Below are 24,857 nucleotides of genomic sequence, written 5' to 3' on the forward strand. Positions count from 1 at the left end.
GCTTTTTTCCTTTTCTTGACGAGTGGTTGAATTGTTCCTCCCGACTGCAATCTTTTTTTTCCTATGGCTATTGATTTTCTTCTGGAAATAGATAATGGTTGAACGCTAATTTTTCTACCTTTTCTTTGCGTTTTTTTAGTAGTTTTAATTGATTTAGCTTGATGAAATTTAAACATTTGAAATAATCCACTTATTAATGTTGACGAGGAATTCACGTTTTTGTCATAAGATGTAGAACAAGCATTTATTGCCTCTGAGAATCCGTGTGGATCATCTTCTAAACCTTTTCTAACATTAGTGTACAATGATGATATAAATTTAGACCATTTTTCATTTGCCTTAGAAATTATATTTATTTTATCCGACTCAGCTACCGTACAATTTTGTCCTTATGACCCACTGAGATTGTTTTCTTCGTATATTGTATTAATCTGATCCGTTACCATACTCGTAACTGGTTTTGTCGAAATTTGTTTAAGTTTTAGAGGAGAAAATAGATCGTTTGGTGGTACTACCCTTGTAGACAAATAAACAATTCAGGCAAATATAACAGTTTTACTGCTTTATTCTAACCTATCTTAGACAAAAGTATAAAATAAGCACTTGCCTCTATTTCTTTTTCAGTTTTAAATTTGGTTCTAAATGTATAGCCATTATGAATCCTATAAAATAGGATTCATAATTTTGGACATAAATATCCATTTTGCAAAGCCAAGTAGGTACAGTATGGTTGTAAATATGCTACAGGTTGTAAGTATGCTACTTAACTGATCTTAACAAGTCTGAACAATTATTAAGATTACGCGAAGTGTTGGTGTTATCGGACGCGCGATATTGGAGCCCCAAAATGCGATTTCGCGCGTCTTTTACGCGACTCCTATCGGCTTAATTCGATAGTTACCGACTTTGCAATAAGCTACGTCCGATACGGATATGCAACCGGGACACCCTGTATATGTAACTGTTGAGAGACAAATTTTGTTTTTTTTTTTTTTTTGGTATTATGCAGTCTAGGTCCTTAGCACGTTTTTTTGGTAGTTTTTAGCGCGGAGGGTAGGATTTGTCCCAATAGTTCAAGTTTAATTAAGTACGTTTATTAAAAACAGGAAAAGAAATGGAACAATTATATACGCTCGAGAATATGTTATTGTAGACTGTGATTGCTTTGTAAAATAATATTTAGACTTTTTGAAATATAATGTTGCTTACATAAACTATTACTAATTGCTACATAAAACAAAATTAATTATTTTTTTAAGTTGTTAGCTAATTTCTGAATGTTATCAATGGAATTAAAATAATCCTGTATTCGCATATTTTTATGACAATGTGGCATAGTGGCAAACAAATTAGAGCCAACCGTCATACGAAACACTTGTCAAACGTCACATTAAACGAGAAAAATCCCTAATTTTAAATCATACGGTTTTCAAATTTAAAGAGACGTTTGTTGACAACCGAAACTGGAATTTGTTTTGGTATTTTTTGTACTAAAATGTACATTTTTTCCCACTAAATCTCTAAATACCTCAAAAGTAAGTATAAAATAATCAGTATTTATGCTTTGACGGTTTCACGTAGCTTTTTTACTTTATTGCAAATGCTGCATGATTTAATACAAATTAGATAAGAGGAAATTTGTTTTAAAAAGCAAGAATATTAAGATAAGTGTGAATAAGTATTTGTTAATGTGCAATACACTTATCACAATTATTTAAACCGTAAGGATAAAATATAAATTGAGTAATGACTTATATATAGAGAATATTTGAATCTTTTATAGGTGAGAAGAAATATGCCAAAAAAAAGAAGAACTCACAAAAACAGACACAAGAAAAAGAACAATAATAAATGGACTCAATCTAAGACTGAAACCAACACCTCTACTACAGATTTTCAAATACATGCTGCCCCAAACATCAGTACAGTTTCAGTGTTTTCCACTCCACAGAAGATCAACGATAATCCACCTAGAAATGATACTTTTAATATGGAGACACCTGTAAAAAGACGTTCTCTAGAGGTAAGCTATTTAGTCAATTTTATTGAATAAATATTGATTTCTTTTTAGAGGGTCTCAACGACAAAAAATAATGATGCATCTAAGGGCAGTGATGTGACTCCAGTAAATAAAAGGAGAAGCCTAAACAGACACAATGACTTAAAGCAACACAGTGGGATATGGAATGTAACTAATCTGAATATGTTATTTAATTCAGACGCTCTTAATAAGAGTGATATGTCGATTTATAAGAAGGTTGAAAATAATGATATTAAGCATAGATCAAGTTCTAGTATAGCAAAGTTACATTCACCAGGTAAGTGGAAATATTATATGTATTATATTACTTTTGGGTCTGATAGAAGTCTTTGATAATAGAAAAAGAATACAAAAAAGAGATGTATCTTTGAGTGAAATCATAATTGTCAAGTAAAAATTTTTTGACCATTAATGTGTATATTTAACAATTTTAGTCTTAGTAAGCACAAATTTATATTCTAAAGCCTCGTTTTCACCGGAGGAACAAATAGCAACATTTTTGTTGCCTTGTGTTTCTTCTTGTTTGTGAATTTAGGAACTTATTCGCAACAAATGTAAACTTTTTGTTTCCACTGACAGAACTTTTTGTTTCTGGCGGTTTCTGGTAACTGAAAGAGAGCAACTTAGTGTTTCCACCGCGGTTGATAAACATGGATCAAGATGATGAAATAGCTGCAGCAGCGGCAGCCTATATAGTGTTGTTGGCAAAACAGAAAGCACAAATATTGGGTGAAATTAAGTCTCTGTGATAGAAGTGAATATGGTGGCATGCACCTACTCAATGCATTAAAAAAAGACGATCTACACATAGAAAATAATATAAATAATGGTAGTGTCAAAAAGTTTTTACAAATATCCAGCACCGATTTTGAATGGTTATTATGTCAAGTTGCCCCAAAAATACAGAAAGAAGATACCAATTATAGACAAGCCATTTCACCAATGAAACGATTGCTGCTCACACTGTGATTCCTTGCAACAGGCGATTCTTACCATTCCTTGATGTACTTGTTAAAAATTTCAGTACCATCAATTAGTAGAATTATACCAGAAGTATGTCAAGTAATCGCTGAAGTTCTGAAGGATAAACTTAAGGTAAGTAGATACCTCGGTAAATACACAGCTTTTCAATCAAATGATATAATGTAATTAGTAGGCATTTTACTAAAATTTTAATAAAAACTTTTTGAATTGTGAGAAAAAAATTAACAAGATATTCTACTTAAATTTTAAATAAAAAATAAAAAAATTCTAATTAGAAAATTAAAGAGATATGGTGTAAAATACAATTTACAAATAATGTTGCATCAGTAATGTACATCAAGTCCTGCATCTGACATGATGATTCTTGAAGATTACTACAAGGCTGCTTTTCTTTTGAGAGTGTCATGTTGTTTGTCTCTGTTTGGAGAAGATAGTTAGTTTCATATGATCTATTTGGTGATTGCATTGTTGAGGCTGGTGTAACAGAAGCATTAGAAATGGATGAGTAATAGTTCTGGTTATCTGAATAATATCTTGCTGTGTTGTTATTGGCCGAATACCATGGAAATGGCCGATCATATTTACCCATAGGCGCTTCATACAAAATATTAGAGATTAGATGATCTACCGTGTTTTTAGCGTTTTCATTTTGAAGATTTTCAATTTTACAGGCAACTAAGTCGCCGAAAATATGAAAACGATTACGTGGCTTTTTAGTATGTAGCTGCTTCAGCACTAGATATGCCTCTTCCTGTCGTTTGTCAGTTTCCACCTTAGCTTGTCTTTTCTTACATTTTAAGGCGTTGGAGATCTGGTTCTGCTGTCATCAGACTTTGTAGATGTTTCAGTAATAACAGCAACGGTTTTGTTCTGATTGTCGACGTCATTGTGCGCCTCTCCAACAATCAAAAAAGAATCGTTTAATTCATCTGCCTCGCTGTCCGTTGCACTGCTGCCTGATCCATCATCTTCACTCTGAACAATAAAAGTTACCCCCTTAAACATAAAAATATTAAATGGAAATGTCTAATTTGTAGTACCTTGTTTTAACTAACCAAAGCTAAATGAATATGAAATACAAACTATATATATAGCGAGTTTTGGGTAAACAAATTTACCAATTTTTTTATTTTTCAGATGCCTCAGAGTAGAGAGAAGTGGCTTATTACGGGACGTCAATTCGCTAATCTTTGGAATTTTCCTAAATGTGCCGGTGTACAAGCGGGTATGATACAAGCACCAAAACATAGTGGCAGTGAATTTTATAATTACAAGTCCTTCTTCAGTGTAGTGTTATTTATTGTGGCCAACGCAAATTATGAGGTGATGTATCTTAATGTGTGCAGCCAAGATCGTATATCCGACGGTGGAGTGTTTGACAGTACTCGTTTCAAAAAAATGTTATATGAAAACATGCTCAATTTGCCTGAATTAGAACCATTGCCAGGAAGAACCAAAACCGTTTGTTTTTCTAGGAGATGACGCTTTTCCCCTATCACCAAACTTATTGAAACCTTACCCTGGCACTGAAAAGAAAGGTTCCTCAAAACGAATTTTTAATTACCGCTTATCACGCGCTAGGCGTATTTCTGAGAACGTTTTTGGAATTATGTCTGCCAGGTTCAGGGTATTAAGAAAACCCATGCTACTTCAACCCGAGAGAGTTGAATTAGTTGTTGCTGCAAGTGTATATCTCCATAATTTTCTGAGAAGTAGTTTACATTCCCGAAAACCATACTCACCTCCTGGCACCTTTGATTCTGAAGACAAAGATACGGGCAAAATTATCCCAGGTTCTTGGAGAAAAGAAATAAACAACAGTATGTTTGCATCACTGCAAAAACGAGCACGTAATTTAACGTTGGAAGTTAAATAAGTTCGAGATGAATATGCTCAATATTTTATGTCACTCGAAGGAATGGTTCCATGGCAAAATAATTTTTAACTTTGTATAAAAATTACAAATTAAAAAAAAAATACGTACCTCACTTGTAGTTATTCCTTTTTCAGTACATTTTCTAACTTTATTCCTGTCCGCAAGAAACAACAAGACTTCATAAGCAAACCACTTTGAAATAAAAATGGCGCCGGCTCCCGACTTTTTTAAAGTACGATATTTTTTTCTTTCTCTATCGAATTGTGCAATAATATTTTTCATTTTTCTTTTGCCTTCTTCTATATTTGAGCTTGTTTTTTTCTGCCAATGTTGTCCAAGCATCGTGTTTCGTATTTCTACATTTATACTGGGCGTGCTTTGTATTCCATAAACACTCACAAAGCTTATAGTTTTCGATTAATTCAAGCATTAACTCATTTGTCCACATGAAGGGCATTTTTCTATTTATTTCACACGTCCGACCGACTATAAATTATTCGACATTCGCCGTCGAGCCGCACTAGACAAAAACAAGTTACTACAAGTTGCAGTATCTGTTTCCACTCAGACAACAATATCTTTCTGTTCCCTGTTGTTACCGAATTTCTTTACCGCTAAAACTGGAAACCACCAACAATCGCAAACATGCAACATTTGTTGTCGAAACATGAAGAAACACTTAGGAACTTTGGGAAACATTTTTAAGCAACGAGCAACAGAAACACAATAGTTCCTTCATGTTTCTCCGGTGGAAACGTAGCTTTAAAGAACATGTAATTGTACATCTGTTGAGTACTAGAAATATTCTAAAAAAAAATAGTACATGCATATACATAGAACCTCTATCATATAGATTTGATAGCATTTGTGTGATGTTTGGTTTAATTAACTCATTATGACTCACATGTTCCACACTTTCCAATCATAATCAACAACTTGAATTTCATATGGAATTCATCTGTATACTGCATTAGTGTTAAATTTCAAGTCAATGATTTTGCCTGGTTGAACTCTTTTCTTGGTTAAAAACTTCATTCAAAGTTGTTATTGAACAAAAGTTACTTAATACAGTTCATCAATTGACTAACAAAAAAATCTCCCTAAATGTTTCTTTGACTCTTATAATATACCTTAATCTTAATATTCTTCCTTATTATTAGTATTCTTAATATACCTTTGATTTACTGGGTTGAAAGCAATGTAGCTTTTTTTTATAATTATTTTTGGAGCCATATGACATTTTCCTTACCATATATGTCTCTTGAGGTTGGCTTCGTATACTTTATTCTTAAGTAAAAATTATAGTTTAATACTATAGTATGAAAGTTCTTTATCTATAAAATATAACAATTTTTTTCCTATGTCACATTTTAGGCATCTAATAAATAAATCATGTATTGAATCACATTATTGGTAAAACTCTATTATTTACTGAAAGCGTATATAGGTAAATATGTATTGAATTTAAGTGATACATGATACATAATTCTTTTAAATAAAAAGAAAATGATGAAAGCTTTATTGAAAGTAATGGGGTAAAAGGAATGTTGAATTAATGATGAAATTTAAGAATTTGTATTGAAATTATACATTTATTTCTTAAAAATATATGATACATATGCTTTTACATGCCAGTAAAATACTAACAAGACAATGTATAAAAATGATCAATTGAAAAGGATTTTAGAGATAAAAAATTATAATATAAAACAGTAAATAAAATATAATCAGTAAATCAGAAACAGTAAAAATATTCAAATTATTAAGGTCACTAATATATATACTTATTAAATTGCATACAAATAATATTAATTTAATAATAATTGAAAATACTACTAACTCACAAAGTTATTAGACTGAGAAGGTTATACAATCAGTTATTTTAACATAGGTGTTATTCATTTAAACTTTGAAAATGAAAGGGCAATACATTAAAAAATTAAACTCACATTTAAAAATACACAAAATATATCATGGTTATGTTTTTTTTTTTTTAAATTAAAAATTAAAAATCTTACTGTACATATCTTTTATAGACTTTAGCTTAAATGGCTTGGTATGTATAAAACCTGGTACTCTATTCTGGTCTGGTCCTAGATGCCCATTCAGTCTGGTATGAATTTTAGGTTTTGTTATTCCTTTTTATTATACTAGATGTGTCCTTGCATTGCATACTGTCCTTACTGGCAGTAGCAAAAAACTGATTTATTCCTTGTATTAAAAATGGAATTTTATAGGAAAAAATATTTTCATTATATATATTTCCAATAAAAAAATAATTTTTTTTATACAGAACCTCTGTATATAATGTATAAAGTATACAAATAAATTAAAACATGATTTATTGTAGGAAAAGAAACTCCATTATCATTTACTAAGGGCACTCAAACTGATGACATTGAAATGCTATTAGAAAAATCAAACTTGTCAACACCAAGGATATCACAAAAGATGGTTACAGGTAACTAAACCAGATTCTATTTAGTTCATATACTTTTAGTTCTAAAAATCTTAAGCCACTCAAACTTAATAAGTATATGGAGTTTTGCTACCCATAATTTGCCTTGTACAGTTCAAATTCAACCAAATTGCTTGTACAAATTAATTATTTTCCAAAGTATCCTAATTCTGTAATTATTGTTACAATATATCCTAATTCTGTACTTATAGTACCATTGCCAACTTCCTTGGGCCATAAATTTAGTTATTTAAAAATTATTTAATTATGAATTTTACCCATATGGGGATATAATTGACTAAATGTGGTGATAGTAAATCAACGTTTTGGGCGTAATGCTATAATTTGTTTTTTGTTGAATTTACTGGCCTTTATGGCGATTTAAAACCTAATAATTTTTCACGTGCCCTCGAACATCGGCAAAATGGCGGTCCTGATTGGCATTGGCAGGGGACAATTTAATTAACAAAGCTACATAACATGGATTTTGGACGGATTTTTTTTGTACGGACCTGATTTTTTCATGCCACATGGTACTTTTATTTTGGGGTTATGTACTCTACTGGCTCTAATCTAGAGAGGATTTTAAACAACTGTGAGCTAACGTCTAACCTAGACCACCACCAGAGCTTGGCGTATTGTGAAGTGGAAGAGGTGAAACTTGGAAGCCTGCAGTTTTTCTTTGACTGGGAATTGGTTGTCTGCTAAGTGACACAACATAACATTTTTTTTTATTCACTTATTTTATTTTTATTATCACAACTTTTAACTTTTGAGTTCAGTAATAGGCAATTGAAAATAAAAAAAAATAAATTAAATAGGTAGCTAGTTTCCAACTTCATCATAATAAGGTTTAAGATCTTGCACATGCCCAATTAATCATTATTCGTTATAAAATAATTAAATAAAGTATGGAATAATCAATATGGGATATAATTTAAATTCTAAAATATTTCTTTAGTCCAGAACCGGGTTTTATAAGAGTATAAATAAAATTTCATTAACAACCAGTACAATATGAAGCTGAAATGTACAAAACTAAATGTGTCATTAAAAAAAAAGAATACTGTAATTTGAAATGGCTAGAGAACAGAACTACGGGTTACTTGGGAGGCTATTACAGAGAGGGCATTACTAGTACCAATCATTAATATTTGTAAAATATCTATTTTGAAAATATAACTGTAATCAGTGCTTTTAATAAAGAGTATAAAATGCCAATTTTAACCTGTAACATTATATTTAATGTTATGGTTATAATATATAGTAAAATGGCAACCCAACCCAAAGAATTACCCTAAATCTTCTACAATAATTTTACCATTCATGTTGCACATAGTTGTTCTTATAGTTTTTTTTTGTAATGAATGTCTTAGCAGCATTAGTTCCTGTACCATTTATTTGGGAATCAAAGTATCTAGGTACTGTGAATTTAAATAAGTTGGCATTGCTATTCATGACCAATATATCCCATGATGATCTTTTGTAATGTTTAATTTTTTGGTCATTAGGCCAATCCATGTTTGAATCTATATACATTTCCAAAAATCTCATACTGATTAACAAAACTACAGTTTCATTTTTTAGTTGCTGCTATTTAGTAAATTTCTTTTAAGCTCTCTGTATTATTCTGTTCTCGGAGTTAGTATATAGGTATAGAAAACTCTTCTCATTCCCTGGCAATTGAGGATTATACAGTTCAAATTAATTCTCAATGTAATTCATTATAAGTTCCATTGCTATCAGTTTTTTTTGCAGTCAATGGGATGTATGTTGTTAAATTTGTAATGGACTATATATTTGTTCATTTTAGGTGGCGCATTTATGGTAATTGTATACAATTACAACTCAGAAAGTTGATGAGGAATGCTGTTTCTTTAACTACAACTCTTTAACAAATATTTCCTGAACATATTCTATAAGAATAGTGAAAATTTGCTAGCAAAAAATCAAAAAAAATTAACTGAAACTAAACTTATGACTCCCAAGGGTTAATGCACCAATCATCTTAATTAGAAGTTGAATTTTTCATGCTAATATAACAAACTTTGTTATCTCCTTTTTAGCCTAAGATGATTCTTTGTTTGACTCTGACTAAGGTATTCAATTGTCTAGTTACTGTCATATTTTTATGAATAGAGATGTTTTTTGGGTTGGGCTAAAAACCAGGGCTCTGGATGTTTTTCAAGTGAAGTTTTCCATATTTATTCCTTTTCCTTAGTTAAGGAGGATGGGAAAAAAATCTTGACACTAACCTTCCATTTACAGGATAAGGATCATAAGGAACTAGATTAACTTCCACCTTTTAGGTATTGAGCTGAACAAACTCCACCTAGATCAACCAGCAAATCCAAAACTGATCTACAACCAAATAACCAAAACCATTAATGATGTACCGCTCAATCCTTACCTCAAAGATAACGATTTAATAAAGGTAGAGTTGGCGGCACAAAAATCCCGATGGCAAAAGGAGGCGAGCGTGGAAGAAATGTCCTTTTTTTCCCCACAATTATTTGATAAGAAAACTAGTTCTACTCCTATCCAAACTCAAAGGTTACTGAATTATATCAAAAGTAAGGAGAATTTCGAAATGATGACAATCGGGAGACTTCCTGGTAGATTGGATGGGACTCCACTTAGAGAGGCTACATATAAAACCCCTAGGTAAAGATTTTTTTACTTTAAATTATGTGTTCGAAAGAAAATAGGGTCTAAACTAAATAATGCCTACTTTTTTAACATCATATTGTAATGGCAACATTTTTAGTAGCTTTTTGCGTTATTCGACGCACTTTTTAATGTATTTTATTTAACTTACTTCAGATCTGCTCGGCTCCGTGAAAAAGTTCTTAATAATAGTTTTGATGTTAATGTATTAGACACAGCAAGGAAAGAAAGGGAAAATGTAAATCTCAATACGCCTCCTTTAATGGAAAAAGTTATAAATAAGGAGCAAAGCAATAGCATTAAACTATTAGGGAGCAATAAGAAAATTAAGATAGCAACTCCCGTTAGCAGGGGACCAATCAGGTAAGCAAATTGGTTCTCATGAGTGTAATTTGAGTTAAAAATGCTTTTTAGGGCATCACCAAAAATTGGCAGATTATCAAATCATTCCAGGATATTCTCGACTAACTTCTCTTATTCGAGGTTTAGCAGAAGAAACTCTTCGGAACATTCGAGAACGCCTATTATCAGAGCGGGAGTCTATGAGAAATTAATTAATAAAATGAAAAGGTGGCATATGTTTACGTCTAGTATTTTGTCTTATTTTCAAAGAATTTTTTTAGATATAGTAAAGCTTCTGCAAAATGGAGCGCAAAAATGATGGACGCCTGCACTCAATTGGGAATACAGATTAAAAATGTAAGCATGTATAGCGTGTCCTATTTAGGGCCAGTATTATAAATAGTTTTTCAAAAGTGAACTTTAACCATCAAGTTACCCTTAGCAACAAAAAAGTCAGTTTTATAATCGTCCCATTTTTTGTCTTTGAGACGTTATTAGGGTCATGTGCTACTGTCAAAAGATGAATTTTTCCTGTTTTTATTGTAGCTTGGCTTGGTGATGCTTGACAGTCCGGTAGTCTCGAGGAGATCATTTCGTGTTTTTACCGCTATCTATATGTCAAAGAATAGAAGCTTTTTCGGTGTTTTTATAAAGTTAACTTTAACTAATACCCCATTCTTCCGATAAAGTTAACTTCTACATTTTGAAGTTAACTGTGACATGTGACATTATTCCACAAGTTAACTTTAAGTTATCTATCAAAATAGTTTTATAATAATGACCCTTAAATCTATAATTGGTGATTTCAGAATTTTAAGTTCATATGAAGAAAAGTCTTTTTTTTTTTAATTAGAGTTTGACTTCGTTATGTACAGTACAAAACGCCAATTTAGCACCAGAGTATTCCCAGCAGCAATGTAAGTGCGAGAGCTACAAGGCGGAAATCAGCATTTTAAATGGGAGAATTTGCACGTTATGTGAGGAAATGGTACAGTTGAAGCAGCAAATTTCGGATTATGACCGACGTAGAGGAGATGGGGTGGACGGGTTGAAGGGGGAACTAGAAAAGGTATTTAATTTAGGTGTTTTTGTTTAAATACGAGCCTACAGGATGCTCTGAAATTTTTTATAATAAATTAATGAATATTTAATTTAATTAGTGAAGGCTCTTGATGCAACATGTCAATCCTTCATACTAATTGATTTTAAATATGATCTTACATTTTAATACGAAAGAATTAGAAGAAACTTTTAATTTCTTTTCTAATCTTATAAGGTATTCAATATTTTTGAGCGGCTAAGTACTAAAAATGTTGATCTTAGCCTGAGCAATAAATACATACAACAAATCTAGATTTTTATCAAAGGAATGTGGGTAATTAACGCAAAGTCTTTTTTTCATGTGGACATCAATGGAGAAACTTTTTATGCACACGTTATTAACTGAATAGTTCTTGTTAAGATCAGTTCGTTTTTAAGTTTAAGTTTTGAGAAGCTTAATTGTGTACCAGAATGTCAAATAAAAGAACTTATATATAATTGAGAAGCACAACGCCGGAATTTAACAAGTGACAATTGCTAGAGAACTAAATCTATATAAAAGTGCTGTTTGTAATCAAATGAAATTGTGGCAAACTAGGGGCACTACTGCTATTATTCGGAAGCCAGGTAGACCTAAAAAAAACTACATCTGGAACTGACAAGCTGATTACAAGATTTTCTATAAAAATCCATTTACCTTTGCTGAATATCTATTAAAAAGCTTATCCAACTCTATCTCACCCAGTTCGATCTATTCGAAGACGTTTATGCGACGAAAACTTAGGAGCCAGAATACCAGTGAAAAAATCTTATATTTAAATGAAAAATAGACAAGCGCGTTTGAGTTTAACAAAAGAACATTTAGACTGGAGTTATAATGAATGTAAAAACATCTTATGGTCAGATGAAAGTAAATTTAATTTATTTGGATCGGATGATGACATGGGTTAGACGTCCAATAAATCAAAGATATAACCCTAAGTATGGGTTATATGTATTATAAGTATGGGGATGTTTTTCTGAAAAAGGTGTTGGCCCACTAGTAAAGATAGAAGGCATCACATGACTGGCCCATATTATTTAAACATCTTAAGAAAATATATGTTAAAAATAATTTACTGTTAATTTGGACATTTCAACATGTCAACGATCCGAAGCATACATCCAAAATTGTAAAAAATTTCTTAACCTCTCAAGAAATTCAGGTTTTGAAGTGGCCAGCTGGCCAGCAACAAAGTCTCTGAATTGTATTGAGAAGTTGTAGGGAGAAAAGTTAGAAAATCAAATCCTAATAAATTCCACTATAAAGATGATTTATTCCAAGCCTTGGAAGAAGCATGGAATGGAATTTCTGAAGATGCTATTCACACTCTTCTTGAATCCATTTGAAAGAAGTTGTCCATATTCTCAAAGACTCAATCTTAACATAAATAAATCAATAGACAACAGAAAAAAAAACAGAGACTTTGTGTTGTTGTCTTTTGATTTTTCTTGAATCCATGCCAAGGCGATGTGCTGCGGTTATAAGGAATAAAGGTTATGCCACGAAGTATTGATGTTTTTTTTTAATTTTCTGTAAAATAGTGTGAAATAGAGGATGAAACCCAAAAGTTTCTCCATTTTTATCCATAAAGTAAAACATTTTTTTTATAGGTGTTCATAAATGATAATTAAAATTACAAAAAGAAAATAACAAAAAAATTCTCCACTTACGGCCGGCACTTTATATACTAGATATTTACTTATACTCATTATAATTGAATGAATATAACTAAAATATGAATGAAATATTAACACAAAACAATTTACAAAGTACCTTTTATAAAATAGTTTCTTTAATTCAAGTTATGTTTTTAAAATTGTACTACTTAATTACAAAAGTTGAAAAAAAAACTGCAAGATATTTAATACAAGGATTTTTACATTAAAATGTTTTTTGTAATTATATTTCTGTCTTTTAGAAAAACTTTTATCGACAATTAGCCAATTCATACTTCTTGCTTTATTACTATTAGATCTGCTAAGTACGCACTAAATATAATTTTTTATTATCTTAGGCATGAGAACTGCCACTGATTTAAAAAACTTTGGTAAACTAGAATATAAGTTTTTACCAGTTCTTGTCTCAATTCTTTAGTTTGACTTAAGTTTCAGTCCCCAAATACCATAATATATCAACTATATTGTTAATTTATTATTATATGAGGGTCTTTAAATCTTCATCTACAAAAAAATAGGAAACAAATCACATTAAGTTTCTAAGCATTTACGATATGGATTGGGACTATATGTACAACATATATGTGTTTTGCTTTACGCATTTTATATAAAGTGTCCCAGTATGAGTATAAACATTCCATACTATTGGCTTTTTTATTCATAAAAGAAACTTTGGTGATTATGTTGAAAATAGATAATAATAAATACTCAAACAAATTTGTACTTATCCAGAGAGTCTGATGAAAAGATTCTATTTCACAGTTTTCTCTTGAAATAAAATTTCTGATATGTGAAAAGAATATGCATATTCACTAACAGTTAGTGAATATGCATATTCTTTTGACAAAAAGGCACATATTCTGGCGGGATGTATTTGCACATATCCAACAAGTCCTTTTGCTTTGCTGCTTTGATCGGGAGTCTATCCTTGTATAAAGGTGGGAACCGAGAAACTTTTACTGGGGGCATACTTCTCTTCCCTGGCCCCTTTACTTTTTTTGCTAATGAGTGCGAAGTCCAGGTTTGAAGGACGTTGTGTGATTTCCTTCCACGCAATGTTATAGAATCATCCTTTGTAATTTGGTACCATACATGGCTAGTTACACTGAATTTATTTTTTTCCAGTGAATCTAACAAAATGTCGGTGTTTTTGAAGTCTGCTGTATCCATAACACAGACAGTAAAACGATTGGGTGGTCCCTTGGCATTAGCTATGACTTCCACCCATTGGTGAGGAACATACACTTTTTTACCCTTTTTTGCTCGTTCAATTAGAGCAAAGTCCCTGTCACAGGGTAGAAAACTATGACCCGTCGTCATAAACTTTTGCTCAATGGTAGTGAAATATTCATTCAAGAGTAGGTGCTGCAAAACAGCTATAATCCGCCAGTTGTTGTTCTGACCTACGCATCTGTCAGACCAAAGCTTAAGAATTCTCACTTGGCCTGGCTTGAACTTTGTAAAGTTAAGCTATATTTTAAAATGCATGATGCTATTTCCGCAGCACCTCGCTTGGCAGTGGTCTCATCCCAGAAAAACTTATAAGCCATATTTCTCCCCTGGTCATGTATGTATAGCCAAATTGTAGCACAATAGTTGCCTCTGGTAAAATACGTTACTATGCGTGAGGTTTGCGCAAAATAAAACTTGTTGTAGGTCTACACAAAGCACAACGTTTTCAGAGCTTAATATGGCACTCTCTTTATCTTCAGCAAGCGCCTTGTAAGCAGAGTCAGCCCTCATATGATGAAGTTTGCTTTGATTTTCAATAATTTTTTTCTCTCTTCAGTGACAGCTGCAATGAGCTGAATGTGCAGCTGATCACAATAAGTACAGGTATCGGACCTAGGCAGACCAAATCTTAGGTTGAACTCACTTTGAAAAACATCACGGTAAATGTGAAGTTTTGCAGTACTGTCGGTGTATTTAATGCAGAAAAGCTCCCACATTTTCTTGATACTCAGGTCAGGATTCAAACATTCCTTTTTGCTCATATTTCTGAAGAAGTGGTTGTCTTGACGAGGAAAAGAAGAAATATGCTGTTTGATCTATTCTTTTGTTTCATCAGGGATCCTAGTATGATTTCCATGCGCGCCTCTGCCATCGGTCAAGGGCGTGGTGAACTTCATTTTGTCAACGAGAATCTGTAGGCGTCGAGGTGTAACCTTCATTATGTGGCAAAGTGTCTTTTGGCATACGCGAAGGGTAGCATCTTTTTTTGGGACATAATATTGAACTGAACAATGTCTAGTAGAGATGTTTTCATTCACTCGACGGCAATTTATATCCCCTACCTTGATGCAAGAAGCAAGAAACCTTGTTTGTTGATTGTAGTCCATAATGTAGAAGTCCCTAAATAATTTTAGCATTTCTTCATGGGCAACCAATCCACACTTGTATTGACACTTGCATATTTTACCCTAAAACAGCAAAATAACTAACCTGTATAACTGTAACGCACATCGAAAATGTTGTGACTTACCTCTTCAGGTGGTAATTTTCCAGGAACTGGCCGCTTTCTTTTGGATATGTATGGATTTCCAGAATGCCTTGAACGTTTACGACACTTATCTTACCACTCACTAACTTTAATTTTCCTCTTTTTACCATTATTTAAGCGCTTTTGATCACCAGGCGAAAAAACAGCACTCTCCGCGCCGGACATTTTGTCGGTTGCAACTTTGTTCCGAGCGCGTCAATCTGTTTTAGAAGTCATTTAACGTGCTGCCATCTAAACCACATTCATATAAAACTGATACCAAAAACTGCCATGCGGTAGAAAATGTCGTTATTTTCTGAAAATCTCAATATCGCAATTAATGTCGCTTACAACGTTGTTCGGCGGAGCCATTCAACTAATTAGTACAATTATTTTGGGTTTCACCATTTTTGAGACGGAAAATATTAACAATACTCAAAAATCCCAAAAAAGTACACGGCGAGCAAATTTTCAAAAGATATTACGTATAACTGTAGTCAGTATTTCAAATAATCGATTTTCTTTAAGTAATTTGGGCTGGCTATAGCTCTGAGGAGGATCATTTTAGGTCATATGTTTATAGGAAGAAAAAGTCTTGAAATTTTTTTTTATTAGACTCGAAAATATGTACACCGAATTTTGTAACACCCTTTATAATTATAAATTAATCCTCGACAACCAATACACTTAATAACATTCAGCTTTCGACCAAAGATGAATAAGTAATATATTTTTCAAAAATATCAGTCCAATAGCTTTTTACTTGTATTTGTTCAATAGCTGCTCTTTTTTTTAAGCCATGGGATTAAGAAATACGTACGTCCTGTATATTTAAGAAACATTTTTTAACTAGAGATTGTTGTAAATTTTACATTATTTAATGTATTTATAAAAATAAGAGTCAAATGCCCTCTCAAGCAAGCAAATATGTCCACTAGACTTAATTAAACTTTTATACTTTTTAAAGAATCTTTTGGAAGTTCAATGAAGTTAACAAAGTTAGTTTGAAGTCCATTAAATTGCCCAAAATTATTATACATAAAATGTCTGTGTAGGGACATTTTGACTTAGTTTTGAGCAATACTGGACGTCCATTGGAGGATGTGTGCTGTCTGGCGATATGTTATATTTGCGAAAATAACAATTTACCTTAAAAATAAATGGTGTCCCATTTAATAACAGATCAAGTGTGGGTCATATTTTCAGATACAATTATAAGTGTCCAATTACAATAAGACACAGTTTACTGATAGATTGCCCTCCAAAATTGGCAGTAGTAAATAAAAAACAATAATTTAAGACACTAAATGATCAAATTTATCATACTTTTATAACATGCAGATTAAAACGGAACTTTCGAACATGACCGACCTTCGCACCGAACTCATCTCCCTAAAAGAGGATTTTCGATATCTGAAAAGTGCACCAATAGTATCCGCTCCGTCATCGGCTCCTCCAGTACCACCACCGCCACCTCCACCGCCAACCTTACCGCCGCCTCCTCCACCGCCACCACCTCCGATGCCCATATTAACTCAACCACCTTTGTTGGCTTTGACGAAAAAGGCGAAGAGCACCATCGGAATGGGGGCATCGGCCGATAAGGAAAGCCGACCCGTGATCAGTTTGGATGAGATTTTGAAGGTTAAACTGAAGAAAGCGGCGGTAAGTCTCTATACTGAGAGTGAAAAATATTTACCTAAAAGTAAGATAGGGAGTTCTTGAGGACTGATTTTAGTGTAAAAACGTGATTTTGGGTTATGCAAAATTTGTATAGTTTTTGTTTATGTAATATTTAATTAAAACCATACACTTATAATCGAGTATACAGAAAACTACTCATTCATAAATCGAATTTTAAGCCGATGAGTTATTGAAATTTAGGAAATTTGATTTCCTGTAATGGCATGCTGTCTTGTTTACATTTCGTTAGATGACTTTTTCGTAACACATTAATTTCTGAAACCAAAAATTTAAATTTTTTAAGTTTATGGCTTATAGTAGATCTAATTAAATATTGCTATTTTTAATTGGTAAAGAATAGCTTGAATAGTAAAAAAAACAATATTTATTAAAGGTGCATTTCAAATTAAAATATAGTTTCTAAGTAAAAATAAGAAAATACACATAGAATATAGAAGAAAATAAACATACAAAAGTTTATACAATTTAACAAAATTGTATGAGGTCAAAATTCAAACGAAAAATAAATAAATAAATTAGTGAACAAATAAAAAAACAACAATCAAAATAAAATCTATACAAAGTCAAGAGGTAAACACAAGGATGTACAATACAATGTTTAAAAAAAGAAAAAAAAGAAGTTTTTTATTTTAGTATTTTATTTTAATTTAAAACTGTGTGGGAAACTAAATTTAAGAATGAATAAAAAAGTTGTTTACTGCATACAAGGCTCTCTCCACTAGGTACGATTTTAAAGTTTTACCAAACGAGGGAAAGAAAGGTATCGACTTTTCTAATGGCAGCTGATTATGCATTTTTTTCGCATTATATACAGAATCGATTTTTTTTCTACCTCTGAGCGAATGGTTGAAAGATGAAGATCTGTGACGTAAAACTTTCTTTCAATTTACGCTCTACTATAACTGGCTAAGAAAGGCCGCCTTTAGAAAACCCGGATATGAATGCATTACGTGAACCACGCCCTATTTGTACTAACCAGTTCTTTCCCTGCATAGTGGTTCTTTCATCTGCTTATCTAAGACATTAACGGAATTCAATTTAAACTTATCAGGACCGACCTTCTACAACCCCAATGCGTCGCCAACGTTTAAATTCTACTCCGATGATGAGTGACGACCTGTTTAGACAAGTGAAACTGCGAACTTCCAACCGTCCGACCGCGGTGCGCAACATGGCAAACCTGACGACCGCCTCGACGCCAGGGGGCGCAAGCACTTCTTCTTCGGAAGCGACAAACAGTCCTACGAGTAGTCTGAATAGATTGCTGGACAACGGCACCGTATGGAGGGTAAAACGACTGAGGAAAGTGGGTGGCTATAGTTTCGATTCTGTTCACAGGAAGTCGCCGGTGTCCGGAATCGCGTACCGAAGGGAGAGGGATGCTAGTTAAAGATCGTGTTGGCGCTAGTCGGGTTTGGAAAACTAACAAAGGTGAGTTGATTGATTTTGGAATTTGTGCGATGACTGGAATTTGAAGCTAATAATAATAATGATAAACGTCTTTTATTAATATAAATGCGAACTTTGTTTTGAGAAAATTATAAGAGACATTGAAAATAGGTGTTTTAATTCCAAAGCCAACATTTTAAACGAAACCAGAATGGAATGTCTTTCAGAATACTTTCCTTTAACTTTTTTTTTATAGTTTTATGTGGAAAAATTAAAATACAATATATACAATAAAATAAAATTTAGTACATAGCAAAACACTGATTTTCAAATATAATATCACACTACTACCAAACCAAATTTCTTATATGCGTTATTAATACAAAATGTATTTAAAAATATGTGTGTATATATTAATTCTATATAAACTCGTTTCTTATAATGCATACAGGGTGTTTCAAATTCAACCCTTAACATGAGTGTCTAGGAATCTATAAAAGATACGAAGATGGTTAAATTGGGGCAAAGTTGAGAATTTTTCAGCTTAACAATATGCCGTTTAAAAAAAATAAAAAATTCCGAATGTTTCCAAAGATCTTTGAAAAACTACAAAATTTTGAAAAATGGATGTTATCTTTCCGAGTTTATTTCTCATGCGATTCGAAAATAATTTACACATTTGCTTTGCCACTTTTTTCGTGCTACATGATGGTGTTTTTGGCTTTTTAATACGACGTTTCGTCTTTTGCCAACCATCACCAACTTTCGTTTTTTCTTAAGGGCGCCATATTTGGTTATTTGGTATTTTTTAAATCTTTGTAAAATTGATCTTGCCGACATATGGCGGATACTGTTGTACTTCTGCCCTAACTGGGAACCATAATAGCTACCACGCATGTTAGAAAACCGTTCAATCTTTCATCCGACCTGTCTCTAGAAAAAGATTTTCATATAATAATGGAACACGAACATTTATTGACTGGAAAAGGCTATAAGATGAAGGAGAACTACCAGGAAAAGAAAAAAGTGCCAATGATAGGTTCAGTCCTTCATCTGACCCAAAACAACTATAGCTGTCACACATGTCATAAAACCGTTCAATCCTCCCTCCGTCCTGTCTCTAGAAAAATACTTTCATCTTATTGGACACGAACGTTCATCGAGTTTTTTTTTGAAAAACATGTAAAGCGTCTTTAGTGGAATAATAAATAATTTGGATATAACCTTAATATTGAGTTTGTCGGTTTGCGCCTTTAATATTGTTGACATAATAATAGTATTCTTTTTAAAATTCCCTTTTTAATAATGTATCATAAGTAATATTTCTTATTTTAAATACCTGAATTTTTGGTGGTTAAACTGGCAAGACAATATTTAAACTGTCAATGAATGTTACACGTTATAAATACAAGATAGACAAAAATACTAGCAATGCAATACCGTAAAAGTACACACACATTACTTCAGGGTTATGACCTTATTATTTTCGAAACACCTGTAAATATTTCAAAAGACACTAAATTATCTATTTACTACAAAAAAACTAGGGATACTTTATTAACAATTTTATTTCATATTTAACACGCGTTGGTAAATAAATAATTAGACAATAAATTTAACAACAAAAAAAACATTTATTTTATAATAATATTATATTAAGTGCTCAAATTGTTGTCCCTGTATACCAGAACACAATTGCACTCTTTTACGAATGTTGAGAACCGTGCGATTTATTTATCGTCTACTTAAGCGGGCTTTACACGTGTAAAGTAGCTAAAGCAGGTTACTAAATCAAGCAGCTAAATTTAGCTACTTGCAGCATGTAAACCACTGGATTTAGTACTTGCGCAAGTAGGCCATTTAGTTAACAATTTAGTAAAGTAAATAGAACACCTCTCTATTTACTTGCGCAAGTAAGCTCCCCCACTCTTTTTTTACAGCAACTAAATTCCAAAGAAACACGTGTAGACAGACTAGTTTAGCGAAGTGTATTAGGTCGACCTGTTCGTAGGAGTTTACTGGGATTGTTTTGTGTGATTTTTTTTGGAACACGATGACGTCTCGTTGGAGTGAAGAGACAACATTAAAATTCGTACACGAGTATCGTGATAGACCATGTTTATGGGACACAAGGTCTGCGAATTATAAAAATAAACAAGCCCGTGATGCAGCATACAAAGAGATTAAGGAAGTTATGGGAATCGAAGGGTTTGGAGCAGGAGAAATCAAAAATAAAATAAGGGCCGTAAGATCAACTTATTCACAAGAGAAAAGAAAGATAAAAGATTCTATGAAGTCAGGAGCAGGATTTGCAGATATTTATGTCCCCAGTGGTTTAAGGAAATTGATGCGTTTCTACGTGTTTTGGAAGAAAATAAGAGACCTACCCAAGATAATTTTGGTAACGTAAGTATATTCACATTAAATACATATTTAAACAAAAAATCATTCTCTCCTGCCATGGTACAGCACCTTCACCCATAAAATACTGACACAGTTGATCCCTCATATTCCTTGCAGATTTTGCAGAGTGATTGCTGTGTACTTTCTCCATTGCGGAAAATCTGACATTAAGATCTCTCCAAGAACCAAATCGCATTTGACCTCTGTCTAGGTCTTCTTCATCTAAAGATCCACTCGGAGTGTAATTATTGCTTGAAGTACTCCTCAAATAGTTGTGTAATGCGCAACAAGTTTTGATAATTTTGTCAACAGTTTCTGGTAAACATGCTATGGGCTTTTCAAAAATGCGAAACCTACTAACAATAATCCCAAAACCATTCTCAACGATTCTTCTTGCACATGAGAGGCGGTAATTGAACACTTTTTGCTCTTTTGAAAGCACCACTTTTGAAAAAGGTTTTATCAAATATTCCTTCAGCGGGAATGCATCATCACCTACGATGAATCCGCCCGCTGGTAATAAACCATGCTCTAGCGCTTGAGACAAAGAAGATTGTTGGAACACTCCCCCGCCTGACTGCCTTCCAGAGCATCCAACATTTATATAACGGAAACAATAATTATCATCTACTACAGCTAGCAACACAATGCTGTTAGTGCCTTTATAATTAAAAAATTCATTTCCACAGTGTGCTGGTGCATGGATGGCAAAATGTTTGCCGTCAATTGCACCGTAACAATTTGGAAAATTCCATCTTTGTCGAAATCCATTTTCAATTACTTTTCATTCTTCAGACGCAGGAACCTAAAATATACAGAATAAAAATATTACAATTAATAATAATAATAATAATAATAATAATAAATACATATTTTTTTATTTCAGGAATCAGAATGTGAGCAAGAAGTTGGTGAACACAGAAATAAAAAACAGGAAACATTGACCTTCAACGAAACGACTAACCCTGCAAAAGTTTAGTTGTCAAGGACCTTAAAAAAATTAACGAAACAGTAACACAGAAGCCTGCCACAAATGTAAATGACTATGTAATTTTTGGTCAGAGTGTGGCTGCACAGCTGATGGCGCTACAACCGATTTCAGCAATACAAGCACAAGAACAAATCCAGTCTATTCTTACCAAGTTTAAACTTCATGACTTGCGGGCTAATAATAATTATTCTTCTTCATCAGAAACCACCCACACTACTGTTCCATCTTACACTTCTCCACCTCTACAATCTCCGAATGAATATGACAACACCACGAGTGATGGCTCAATCCATTATGAATATAATGCCGCCGAAAATTATTCTCAAGCAGATATCATAAGCCAAGCGTTCACCAACACATAAGTTAAGTTGGTCATAGTATGTATGTAAAAATATAACCATATTTAAAAATGTTAAAGAATGATTGTTTCCTTTTTTTAAGTCCACTTACCTTTATATATTCCTGAAGAGCTTCATAAATGGCATCGCATACCTCAGGTATAAAGTTGGAAATTGCAGGCATTGACACACGAAATAACCTCTGCAAAGTTCTGTAACTGTTTCCTGCCGCTAAATAAGCCAATGTGATCTCTAATTTTATCCTGGGTGGAATAGCAGCCCTCATTATGGTATCACTTTTAGTAATTTTAGAGGAAATTTTATTTAGCAAATTGTCAAATCGTTCTTTGGTCATCCTCATACAATTTCTATATTCCAAAAGATCTTCATTAGCAAGTTCTCTCAGCAAAGTAGAAGAAGCACCATGAGTTTCTCTCCGACCCAACCAATTTTGTACCCAACAACGCTTTTCATGATTTTTGTTAATTTCGTCACTAATTATATCTGATATTTCACCACATATATCCAAAACACATTTCTTCACAGAGGCTCGAATATCTGTTGCCGCCATATTTAAAAACGAGAACTAAACCAAATTACTAAAATGTGTGTAGATACAACTAAATAGAAATACATAATTTTTTAGTTACTTGCTTTAGTAACTTGCTCAAGCTACTTGATACGTGTAAATTCGGCTTTAATCTGTTAAACTCACTAACCGAATCTCCTCATTATTTTGATAATCTCAAACATTCAACTCAGGAGACCTTGCCGGCCATTTTACAGTACCATTATTTCCAATCGACCAAACCTTTCTGTAAGATAATTTGAAACTTGTCGTGTATTGTGTGGGGGAGCACCATCTTGATGAAACCAAACTTTATAGTAATTTTCTAAAGGAATCAGCATCACCAGGATGCAGTTTTTGAGCTAAATGATTTTTAAATGGCTTAAATCCACTTTCTTTAAGTTTGTTTTTCAACTTTAAGTTGTCTCGAAACATTTTTTATGAGGACCAATGGGTTCATATTTATCTAAATATTTTTTATATAGCGCAGTAAGTACAAAAATCGCTAATCCATACCTTATTAAGTAAGTTTTCTCTTTAGTTACTTCATCCATTCTATCAAACTTTTAGGCCTTTTAGTCTTATTACAAACATACCAAGATTTTTATCCAAAGTTTTAAATAAAGTATGGTGTGGTTGCTGTCGCTCCGGATACATTACCAAATATATTTCTGACATTCCACTGGCATTTTTGTCGTATTTATAACACATTTTAATCATATCTCGCTTATCTTCATTCATAAAAACTATACTTGCTTGAATTATTAGTAAAATACCTGTCACCTTGTACTACAATACTAACAAAACACACATATTTAAAACATGATATTTATGACAGCTTAAATATTGTCTTGTCAGTTTTTAACACACCTACTGTGGCAAATTTAGTTTTTTCCGAAAAATTCGAACTTTTCCAAAAAATAAATATTACTGATGTTAAAGGTAATTTCGCAGAGATTTTAAACATGTAAAAATCCAATATAGCGCCCATAAGAAAAATAAGAGTTGATGATGGTTGGCAAAACACGAAACGTCGTAATAAAAATTTAAAAACATCATAATGTAGCACGAAAAAAGTGTCAATGCAAAATTATAAATTATTTTAAAATAGTTGGGCTTAGATTTACCTGTTTTTTCAAATAAGTGATTCAAATATTTTAAGAAGATCTTAATATTCATTCATTTTAACGATGCCAAATGGTGCTATTGTGAACCAAATTGTTAAACTTCAGTTAATATTAGTAGTATAGTCCGTATTACATTACTTACTATGGTAAATAAATCAGAAAGTACATTTTTCTTTTCATGATACTTATTTTAAGCCGCCATTGTATATCTTAATCTACGATTGTACGTTTGTACTACTATTTAATAGAGAAAAAATTGGAACTCATTAATGCCTCAAATTACCATCAAAAGTGTTCCAAACTTAAAAAATATGCTTCAATACCAGTCACCTTGTATTTCAAATGCTGAAAAAATCACAATATTCTCAAAACTCCAATTTTTTTAAATTTCAGGTTTTTTGCCTTTCGAGTTAAACGGAAGTTGTGAAACGTAAATAGATCCATGACAAAGTTGTTAATGCATTGTTATTATTTATAGTGTTATACTAAAAGTAATATTTTTTATAGTTTTGTTTTTAAATCTGTATATTTATATTTTACTAAAAGAATATGCGTTCGCAATAAGTCTTGCTTAGCATAATACTTGAGAATATACACGTTGCAATTTATTTATTTAAAGAGAAGTATTTATTACTCAGGTATACAATAAATTATATACTGCCACTTGCTTAATTTTTATATTTAGTATTATTTTGTAATTTGTGATATTGATTATATATTTTGAATTTTC

At 32.3% G+C, this 24,857-nt stretch overlaps 1 protein-coding gene across 3 annotated transcripts; it reads left to right on the forward strand.

Moving 5' to 3' along the window:
* Positions 1–1,373: 1,373 nt before the first annotated feature.
* Positions 1,374–24,794, forward strand: LOC126750326 (uncharacterized). Of its 3 annotated transcripts, XM_050459901.1 has the most exons (13): positions 1,374–1,535; positions 1,784–2,023; positions 2,072–2,318; positions 7,252–7,362; positions 9,669–10,023; positions 10,183–10,389; positions 10,441–10,596; positions 10,650–10,725; positions 11,222–11,437; positions 16,949–17,272; positions 18,363–18,590; positions 18,650–18,742; positions 24,521–24,794. In XM_050459901.1, the coding sequence occupies exons 2-12, from the start codon at positions 1,796–1,798 to the stop codon at positions 18,695–18,697; spliced, it is 2,196 nt and encodes a 731-aa protein (XP_050315858.1). In that variant the 5' UTR covers positions 1,374–1,535; positions 1,784–1,795; the 3' UTR covers positions 18,698–18,742; positions 24,521–24,794. The 3 variants fall into 3 exon arrangements, with proteins under 3 accessions (XP_050315858.1, XP_050315856.1, XP_050315857.1); XM_050459899.1 differs by having other exon boundaries at positions 18,363–18,742; XM_050459900.1 differs by lacking the exon at positions 1,374–1,535 and adding an exon at positions 1,564–1,721 and having other exon boundaries at positions 18,363–18,742.
* Positions 24,795–24,857: the final 63 nt, after the last annotated feature.

This window comes from Anthonomus grandis, chromosome 2 (assembly GCF_022605725.1).
Source record: "Anthonomus grandis grandis chromosome 2, icAntGran1.3, whole genome shotgun sequence".
Classification (NCBI taxonomy): Eukaryota; Metazoa; Arthropoda; class Insecta; order Coleoptera; family Curculionidae; genus Anthonomus; species Anthonomus grandis.

Excerpts from the sequence above, each read along its gene's own strand:
- LOC126750326 (XM_050459899.1), top strand. The coding sequence starts at position 1,796 with ATGCCAAAAAAAAGAAGAACTCACAAAAACAGACACAAGAAAAAGAAC. Across the intron at positions 7,363-9,668 it reads ATCACAAAAGATGGTTACAG|GTATTGAGCTGAACAAACTC; the intron begins GTAACTAAACCA and ends TCCACCTTTTAG. Across the intron at positions 17,273-18,362 it reads TTAAACTGAAGAAAGCGGCG|GACCGACCTTCTACAACCCC; the intron begins GTAAGTCTCTAT and ends TAAACTTATCAG.